General features: G+C 54.9%; 1 protein-coding gene across 1 annotated transcript in view; it reads right to left on the bottom strand.

Moving 5' to 3' along the window:
- Positions 1–5436: 5436 nt before the first annotated feature.
- KIF13B (kinesin family member 13B) overlaps positions 5437–10277 on the bottom strand; it is a 198572-nt gene continuing 193731 nt past the window's right edge. The window contains exons 39-40 of the mRNA XM_078445580.2: positions 8096–9098; positions 5437–6047 (exon numbers count right to left, since the gene is read on the bottom strand). Of these exons, the coding sequence (XP_078301706.2) occupies positions 5758–6047; positions 8096–9098 (1293 nt within the window). The 3' untranslated portion in view covers positions 5437–5757. The remainder of the gene's footprint in view (positions 6048–8095; positions 9099–10277) is intronic.

Here is a 10277-nt window from a genome sequence, read left to right as displayed (position 1 = left end):
GACCGTGGGGACTGGTCGGGATTGCCCATCCGCGCTGTTTGCTACACAAGGCCTGGTGCGGAAGAAGCACACAAATGTTCACCGAGTGACTCAGCGAGAGGACTAAACGTGACACAACCACTAGAGCTCGTTTTGGGGTCTGAGCAACCGTAACAACCCCACAGCCTCATGCTGTGGGAGTTCTCATGAGCTGCAGGAAAGTAGCAGCTTGGAAAATTGAGATTCATCCTAGGAGCTAGATCAATTCTACATTCAGACTTCCCTCAGAACAGGGCAGCTCCTGGCTGCCAAATTTCTGTCATAATTTGGCAGTACTTATCTCAGAGAACAACCCAGAGAACTTAGGAATATAAACCAGCCCTGCAAAGATGTGCCCTGACTGGTTGGTGGCCACCTCCAGTCGGCCTTCCACCTGCAAGGACATGATCCATCAGAGGAGAGCCAAGTGATCTGATGCAGGGCCACTGGGGAGCCCATTTGCCCGTGAAAACAGCACACCCAGCAGCCTTGCCCCTGCCTGGTGCTGGGCTCCCTGCAGGCAATCTCAGGAGACCTGGTCACCTCCCCAGGGAAGAGGGGCTGGGCCCAGCACCCCTAGTGCCCTTGCGAACCGTGCTGGGCCCCGGCCGGGAGGACGTCCTGAGGATGCTGGCCTCATGGGTACGAGCAGGAACCAACAAATAACACTGGGTTCCAAGCCTGCAGGGTGTGACCCAGCCCTGCCAGTGTCCACAAGCATCATCTCCTCCCCCAAATGCCTGTTGCAGAACCTTCAAGGGTCAAGCTGCTTGTGCAGCAGCGCAAGGAAGTCCTCAGCTCGCAGGTGTGGGGCTGATCACGTAGATCAAGGCGGACAGTGGAGCCGTTGCCTGAGAACAGGGACATCCTGCTCCAGAGAAGGGGACTGTCCCCCCACCACCACCAACCTCCTCCAGACCAGCTGTCTCCCAGTTAGCCCAGAAGCTCCAGTTACCCTAGTTCTAAGGCCATCAGAAAGTTTCTATTGGCTCTTGGCTCCTGTAAGAGGGTCTCGGTCAAGGGGAGTAAGACTTGGCCACGGAACCTGTGGGGCCTGCCCGGTTCTTTAGTCCAAAACACAAGGGGTACAGGGTTCTGGAGACGTGCACTCAGGGACCTGCGGCTTCCCTGAACCCCCCCGTCCTAGTCTCAGTCTTGAAGAGTCTTGGACCCGGGCCACCCCTTGCCCCATGGGACAGCCTGGAATGAGCTCAAACACCCCTGCCTCAGGGGTGGGGGGAGGGGAAAGCAACGAGACCAGCCTTGGATGTAGGCATGAAATCATCTGGTTTTATTTAGAGGCTGCTGGTCATACGACGGAAAGGCATATATGGTACAAAAGTACAGACCTTTAGTTCATTATATAATACAAATCATTAAGTCTTTACAATTCATTACAGAGTCTTTGGATTTTTTAAACTCCCACTTGATGTGCAGCAAATCAATATAGTCGCCCAATCAAAATCACTTCTTTATATGTGAACCTGTTGTATTTACAGAACTCCACACGTGGAGAAGACCCTCCAAGACCCCCCACAAAATTAGTGTCAGCAGCCTGGCTGAAGGCACAATGGACTTCTCTGAGAGAAAGACACGTGTGGGGACGGTTGAGCCAGTGTTTTAGGCTGCAAGACAGGCTGCACCCACCATCCCCAGGGTAAAAAGGCACGACAGACAGGTGGCTGCCTTCTCAGGCACTCCCTGTCCCAGACGCAGGCCTACAAGGCCAACCTCAAGCAAGTGGAGCTAATCTCAGCCAGGAAAATAACTACCCTTGAACTTCTTGTGGGTTTCACATACAGGGAACGTTAAGTCAAGATGAGAAAATGTAAGGAAGTAATGAGGGATTTAAACACCGTTTAAGCCTTTCAAACTCTTCAAGGGTCCCATTCACAGCTCAATGGAAGCTCAAATCTCTCACTAAACGCACAAGGCCCTTCGTGGCTGACCCCAGCCACATGCACTGGCCGTGCTCTCTCACTCTCCTGTGCCCTCTGGTCAGGCTGGGATTTTGGACAGCTGCCCCCTGCCGCCAACCCCCCACCCCCCCACCGCCACTGCAGTGCCCTGGGGGTGACGGCCAGTGGAGATTGTACATGTGCAGAAAGGGAGGCAGAAGCCCAGGAGGATCCCCGCCTGGCCTCTGACACATCCTGGTGCTGCATGGGGCCGTTGGGGGTGGCCCCAGCATCCAGGTGGCCCATCCCCTCCTGCTGTCACACCCAATCCCAGAGCCTGGGACCTGCTGGAACCACATCTCAAATCTTAGTGCCGACACTTCATTTAAAACCAGGCCTATTAGTAAGGTGAGAACAGAAGGTGGGTGCGATGGAGCCCCTCCCTCCACCTCCCACGGCCATGCCCCCGGCAAGACCGCACCTTTGGCCCAATAAACGCTGGGCCATAGGGACTGCCTGGGCTATGGCTTTAGTGAGCACGTCTTCCGCACGCCACTGCTTTTCTAGTAACAGGTTAACATGAGTTTGCACCGAGGAGCGAGAGTGAAGGCCGCAGACCAGAGCAGGGAGGCCTCCCTCCGACTCGCACTGCTTATCCCCTGGAGGAGGAGAGCTGCCCCGAGCTGCCCAGGAAGACAGCAGACTGCAACGGAGTGACGCCTGCACCCTGCTTAACCCAGCCACACCCGGACCTTGAAGGGACGTGCCGGTTGTGAAGCAAGAAGATAGGGAGGGTCGGGACTGCAAACCCTGTCCCTAGGACAAGCCACACAGGCCTCGTGGCTCTCAAGGTGCCTGTGGGGCCAGAGCTGAGTCAGGACAGCCAGACCAGCCTCTCCCGGTCCAGGGGCAGGCCCACTGTTGACTCTCCAGCCACAGTGGCAGCTCGCCAACGACACCAACGGGACAGACGTCTCCTCTCTCACACCCTGCAGGGCGGGGCCCAAAAAACGTGCTCCAAAGCAGGCGAGAGCTGCATACCAGACAGCAGCCACAGTAATGCCTTCCTCCCAAGACCAATGACGGCCCTCCCACCCCGTTGGCAGCCAGGCTGTTCCGGCAGGCCCTCTGCTCCGCTGCTCACTCTGTCAGCTGCTTCTGCACAAGACCCAGGGGAAGCCACGGCTGGGGCAACGCTGCTCCCCTGGGAGGCAGGCCTGCAAGGAACGGGGATGGGTAGTGGGGAATCTCAGGCAGAGGAAACTGGGAATGTTGGAAAAGCAGGCCCAGGGGACGGAGGGAGGCCATGCTGGCTGCAGAGGGGACCTTGGGAGAAAGAGAAGGTGGTCCCGAAACCTCCTTACACCCCAGGCTGGTCTCTTCCACGGCTCCTGCAAGCTCCAGCTGATATGACCCCGCTCAGGTCCATAATTCCACTGCAGTCCACTCCATGTCAACCAAACCAAGTGACAGAGACAGAGCATGACACCCATCTCCTGACTGGCCTTCCCGAGACAGTTCTACGGAAGGCTGCTGAAAGCACGCGCAGGGCTGGGCTCCGGCAAGTGCTTTGCCAGGTAAATAAGGATCATAAACGGCCAAATGACCTTCCATTTGTTTTCCCCAGTGAGCCAGGCGTGCGACGTCTGCCCACAGGCAGGTCGTCGGAGGCTGTGAGAGCATCCATGCTCCCCTCAGAGGAAGGGGTGGTGCCAGTTCGCACATCAACGGACCACACTGATGCTGGTGTCCGCAGAGAAAAGACCTACCTGAACACAGATTTGTGGAGGACTTTTGTGCTGAGAAGGTTAGGCAGAAACTGAACATTTGCTGAGATAAAGCTACACGAGGGGTGTGCCCTTCAGCTCCGGGCCCGTCCTCCCGTGGCAGCTCGAGTCACGGGGGCCCAGCCCAGTGAGGAGTGAGGACTGAGGCCCACAGGGTGGGCGGGAGCGGCAGCTCTCACCTGGCACACAGCTGGCTGTTAGGAAGCTGGGCCCCAAAGCGGTTGGCTGGCGGGCGGCGCCACGTGTAATTAATGGAAGCTAATTAATCCCGGGCTCCTCCCCAAGGGGGATTCGGGCCTGCGGCAGCTGCAAACCCTCAGGTACCCGTGGGCCCCACACAGCCCCACTCTGGGGCAGGGAACCTGACATGACTTCTCCGTAGGGGCTTCAAATCCCTACGGAACAGAGATTTTTCAAAAAGGGCTTCCTGGGCATCGTTTCTAAGAGTCTAAATGTGAGAACTAAAAACAGGCCTCCCAGTGCCATGCACAAATCCTGACCCGGGGTTTGTCCCCGGGCTGTCCCCAGGGTGTCCCCTAGGGTCCTGCTCCCTTGTGAGGACATACATGGAAGGTAGCTGAATGCTGGGCACTAGGTCCCTGGGCTACTCCCGTGGAAAGTTCCAGAAGCACTAGCTCTCCCATGGAGGTTCCATCCCACCTGGCACTCCCCACCGGAGCCACATGCCACCCCCTGGTCCCAGAGGCACCAGCCCTCTTCTCACTTCTGCAGACTCCGTTCCAACTCCCAACCAGCCTGGCGGGGAAGGGTTCCAGGAAGTGTCCTGCGAGAGCTGGGCAATGCTCGTGGAGGGTCTCCTGCTGTCCAGGTCTGGACTGGTAGGGACAGTGGGGAGCTCTCCTTGCACAGGCCCACCTGCTAGGCCACAGCCCCCCAGCCTTAGGGAGTCATCAGGGTATAGAACTGCCAAGAAGTTAAACTGGTCTCAGGCCCTTCCAAGAAACCAAAATTGCACCAAATAGGGTCATGACACCTCTGCTGACTTTGACATTGCAGATGCACCATAACATAATCCTCCAAGTTTTTGCTCTCTTGGAGTAAGGCCACTTGTGCATCTGTGTCAATGATAACCTAAGGAGGGGCATCACCCTCTGTCCCCCTGGGAACCCCTGCCGGAGGCAGGAGGCTGGCAGCTGCTGAGCAGCCTCAGAGGCTGGTGATGTGCAAGGCAGGCCCGGGGCACTCATGCCTGGGCAGATGATTGTGGCTCGCGAAAGATTTCGGATTTTGAAAAAATAAATATAAATAAATATATTCCAAGCACTCTGTTAAGGGAACAAATGGCAAAGAGAAAACGCTTTCCAGGTATAATGACACTAACATGCCCACAAAGAAACCGCTAAGAAACCCTGTGGAAAGGAGGAGGGAAAGGTGGGAGGGTCAGGCCCAGTGCCCGTTGCTGTGGCGCCCAGGACCTTGTGCCAAAAGTCCCACCAGAGGCACTTGTGGGAGTCTGTTACTTGGTGTTGGGTCTCTGGGGGGCCAGAGGATGCAGTGAGCCTGGGGAGCAAGCCAGAACCACAGCGGGTCGGCTGGGGCGCTGGCCCTGGAGGCAGAGGGAGGATGCCCTGCCTCTGTGGGAAACAAAGGCACTGGTTCCGAGGTTGGTTACGAGGTTAGTGGGGTCATCAGAACAGAAAAGAGGAACAACAGCCCCAGGTGGGGAAATCTCCAGGCAGGGGCCTGGCTCCCACCAGGGAGTTGGCAGGGGCCTGGCTCCCACCATCCAGGACTGCTCTGGGCTCCTAGAACCTTCAACCCCACCGCCTTGTGGAGATGCCTCTTCTCTGAGCAGAGGAAGAAATGAAGCTTCCAGAGTCCCGGGAGGAGCAGGGAAAGGTCACGAGCCCTGTGTTGTGCAAAAAGAGTTCACTGCCCTGCTCCCCAGGGAAGGGAGTCTGAGGTGTCACTGCCCACCCCAGGGCCGTCACGTCACCGGCAAGGCTCGGGAGCCACGCCCTCCGGCAGCACTGGCCAGGGAAGCAGGCCAGCAGCCCAGGAGGACTGTGAGGGAGGAGGGCCGGGGCACCGGCTTAGCTGGCCCAGGACTTTCGGTTCTCCGGGTTCTTATGGCTCTTGTTGGCCCTCAGCGCTGTGGCACCCTCTGCCTTGGCCAGAGCCGCCGTCAGGGAGGCCAGGTTGGTGGCGGAGCCGGAGAGGGTGCTGCTCCTTCGGGGCTCAGGGGCACCCTGCAGCCTGGGCCCCGCACTGCGCCGCTGCCCTGTGCCCGTTGCTCTGCGCACCCGGCTTGGCCTCACCAGCAGCCCGTGGCCGGGGTTGCACTTGAAGTACTGCTTCCCTCCGATGGAGCCGTCATTCTTACCTGATGGGAAAAGAGAAGAAGACACAGAGGTGGCTTCCCAGGGCCTCTAGCTCCCTGTCAAACAGATGAGGCCGAGGGCACAGGCTCCCAGGCAGCATGTGCTGGCTGCCGGTGACAGGCACCCCCAGGCAGCCCAGGTGAGGTCGATGCGCCCGTCCTGCCATTTCCCATGGCCAGGTGCAGGCAAGTCAGCAAAGCAGAAGTGGCACCAACCCCACCCTCCTCCAGGGAAGAGACCATTTTCAACCTGGATGGAGGTGGTTGGTGGAATGATTATTTTTCCTGAATCCATTAGATGGAAACTGGCAAATTACCAAATTGTAGCTAGTCAGATGTCATGCTTAATGTGTCAAAATGGAGGAAAGAAGTTTCCTTTGTAAAAACAGAAAATGCATTAAGGTGAAGAATGAACCCAGTGCTCAAGTGGGTAGAGAGAAGAGGATACCTGAGCAAAGGGACCACCCTGACCCCTAAATGTCAGTATCTCATGGTGACAGGTTGGTGGGGAACATGATCTTTGAAGCAAAAACAACCATGAATTGTCTTCACTCACTGCACATCCTAACCTACCCTTCTCTCTTCCCCCGACTCCAAACAGGCCCACCCTCACCACCTCCTCTCTGTCAGCAAGGACCCCTCAGGAGCACCTCTCAGCGCATCTAACAGACCATGTCCCTCACTGCGTGGCCACCGCTAATCCCTCGGCTCCCGGGGCACACCCCCCACCCCTGCCCACCAGCTCCCCACTTCCAGTCTCCCCACTGTCCTCTGCCCACTCACCCCATTTCGTTTTCTTCACAGCACTTACTACTATCAAGTGTTAATTATTTCTTCGTTTGTTTACTTGTTTATTTTCTCCCTCCCAAAATGAAAGTCCAGTGAGACCAGGGACTTTGTTTTGCTCCCCAAGGTATCCTTGGAAACCAAGACAGTGATTGCCACATGGTGGGCGCATAATTGTTGAATGAATTCATCTATTTGCTAATTCCCCTTCAATTCTTGAGTCCAACTGCAGATATAAACTTCTCTCCCAATTTCCCTGCACAGAATAGCAGACACTTCTTTAAAAAATGTCTGGCCTGTGCTGCATTACTCTTCTAGAACCACTTCCAACTTACAGCATTTTTCACAGCAGCCAAAAAGTGGAAACCAACTGATGAATGGATGAACAAAAGGTGGAACTTCCACAGGCTGGAATACTATTTGCCCAGAAAAAGGGATGGAGTGCTGACACAAGTTGTAACCAGATAAACCTTGGAAAATTATGCAGAATGAAAGTAGCCAGTCACAAAAGCCCAGCATATTGTAGGATCCCCTTTATGTGAAAGTCCAGATTAGGACATTGCATATAAATTTAGAGAGATGAAAAACTGATTATTGGTTGGTTAGCTAGGACTTAGGGAGGGAGAGGGCCTTCAAAACAGACATGTGGCTTCTTTTTAGGTTGATGAACCTGTTCTAAGATTAGACTATGGTAGTGATTGCACAACTCTGTAAATCTACTCAGAACCATTAAATTAATTGTACACTTTTAACAGGTAGACTTTACAATATGTGAATTGGTATCAGAGTAAAGCTGTTTTAATAAAAGGAAACATCTAAAGGACAAAGTATTTCCTTAAGTTGTGGCCCTGGTTTTTCAAAAAATGGTGATCTATTTGCTTTTAAGGTGTGCCATTCTGTAATGAGACATAAGAGATCACCTCTTCTGTTCTCAAGCCAAGGCATCCAGCATGCACTCAGGCATCAGTGTTTGCAACCTGAGCAGAAACAGCAGACACAGCTACTGTTACACTGTTACAGTTCAAAAGCAGATGCCTCTGTGACTTAAAAAAAAAAAAGGAGGTTTAACAAAGAGAACACTTAGGTAACTTTCATTCCTGATTTTGAAAAGTGACCTGGAGGCTCAGGGAGGTCAAATGATGTGCCCAAGGGCACATAGCAAGTTCCCCGCAGTGCTGGGACAGGGCCAGTACTCTCCCCCCAGACCACAGTTGGCGAAATCCCCTTAGGAGCCCCAGGAACCGTCCCAAACAAGTAGCACTCACCTGAAGGTGAATGTAACTCTACTCCGATCCACGTCCCCTCTTGAAAGTCAGTTGGCCCGATGTACCTCACAATGCCTATCTTGTTGGTGCCCACGGTGACACATTCTCCCTCTTTGAGCCACTCTGGGACTTCGCTGGCTTCTTCAGAATCTGAGGAAACCTCCAGCTTTCCCAGGGCCTGTGTCCCAGCACTGCTGTCGCTCGGCCCCCCGGAGGCCGGCAGGTCCTCCTCAGCACCAGAGGGGCAGCTGGAGTCCCCACCCAGCATGCGCGAGAACGACTTCAGCTCGGAGGTTCGCACCTTCTGGATTCTGAATGGAGACGCCAGAGCAGGTGATTGAGACAGGAGGTCTGGAGGCTGTGGTTTGGAGACATCCAGCTCTAAGCTGGCGGCAGGCTTCACATGGTCCGTGGCTCTTCCGAGCTGCTTGGTGGCTGAGGAAACTTTGCCGCCGCTTTGCTGGCTGGGTGATTCCTTCTGGGGGGCAGGCATGGGGAGATGAGTCAGTGAAGCCCTTGCTTCTTCATTCTGCTTCTCCGAGGAAACTGCTCCCCTGGCCTCGGACGCACCGTTGCTGTTGCCCCAAGCATTTTGCGTTGCCAGGAGTGGCAGGGACAGAAGGCTGCGCTGACCCTCCAACTGGGCAGGAAGATCACTGTCTGCAGTGGGAGCAGCAGATGGAAATGGGAGCTCCGTGTCCGGGGTGGCCAGGCAGAGGGCAGGAGGGGGCGAGCCAGGCGTCTGGCCCCCCACTGCAGCCGCGGCATCAAGGCTAGGGACCAATGCATCGGACAGTGTCGCGGTGGAGACGCTGTGGGAAAAGTACCCACTGGAGGCCTCACTCAGGGGGCTGGGCGGCCCTTCCTGAACTTCGGGGGCCTGGGTGTTGGCAGTGATGGACTGCTGGGGAGGTGCTTTCGTGGGTCTGTCAAACATCTTCACGGGGGCCATCTGCACAGTCACATCAGGAGCCGCACTAATCCCCACGCTCTCTCGGTAAGCCTGAAGCAGGGAAGGGCCAAGAATAAAGGTTAAAATTCAAAGTCAGCTGCTCATTTCCAAAAGAATTCAGACAGATCTTGTGGTCAGTTGAAACATTACAGCTTTGACAGTGAAAAGAGTGCTGCCGTGCACCTGGGCAGACCGGGTGCCAGTTCTGTTCCACCACTTCCATCCGGGTGACCCCAGTTTTTTCCGCAGCAAACACTGAGGAGCCCGCACTCTGCACTATGCTGAGCACCAAGCAAACAGTCACCCACCTGCTCGCTGCCTGAGATAGAGTGACTTATAATAAGAAATACATATTTGGCCTTCATCCTGTTTCTGCCACAGAGCTCTGGAACCCTTGGAGTTTCCTAAGTGGTAAGAGTGATAAAGGCGTTTTGATATTCCTAACAAGCCCCTTCCAACAACATCTGAGTTCATGTTAATGAGGTGACTCTGGGCCTGCACCTAAGGATGGGGGCTGGTTGCCAGGGCAACCCACCTTGTGATTTGAGCTTCAGCCCCACAGCCAACCTCCAGGGAGGGAAGAGGGGCTGAAGGTGAGCTAATCACTAATTGCCAATGATTTAATCAATCATGCCTATGTAATAAAGCCTCCACAAAAACCAAGAGGGACAGGCTCCTGGGAGCTGCTGGTTTGGTGAACACATGGAGGTATGGGGAGAGTGTTGCACACAGGGAGGGCGTTAAAAGTCCACGCCTTCTCCCCACACCTGGCCCTATGCACCTCTTCCACGTGGCTGTTCCCCAGTGGTATCCCTTGTAATAAACTGGTGATCTAGTAAGTAAAATGTTTCTCTTGAGTTGTGTGAACCATTCTGACAAATTAATCAAACCCAAGTAGAGGTTCATTGGAACCCCTTATCTACAGCTGGTTGATCAGAAGCACAGGTGACCGACCACCTGGACTTGGGACTGATACTCAAAGCAGGGACATTCTTGTGGGCCTGAGCCCTTAACCCATGGGCTTTGATGCCATCTCCAGGGAAGACGGTGTCAGAATTATGTTGAACACTCAGCTGCTGTGGGACAAGGGCTTGGTGGTGGCAAAGAAGACTACTCGACGGCCATGTAGTAGGGTCAGTGAGGCATGGCAAGGTCCTTACCACAGGGTGCAGCACACAATAGGTGCACATTAAATCTCGATTCCCTCCCTACCCACCAGCATCCCCAGCC

This window comes from Panthera onca, chromosome B1, assembly GCF_046562875.1.
Source record: "Panthera onca isolate mPanOnc1 chromosome B1, mPanOnc1 haplotype 2, whole genome shotgun sequence".
NCBI lineage: Eukaryota > Metazoa > Chordata > Mammalia > Carnivora > Felidae > Panthera > Panthera onca.
The sequence above is the reverse complement of the archived record's forward strand: the minus strand, read 5'-3'. Positions and strand labels throughout refer to the sequence as shown.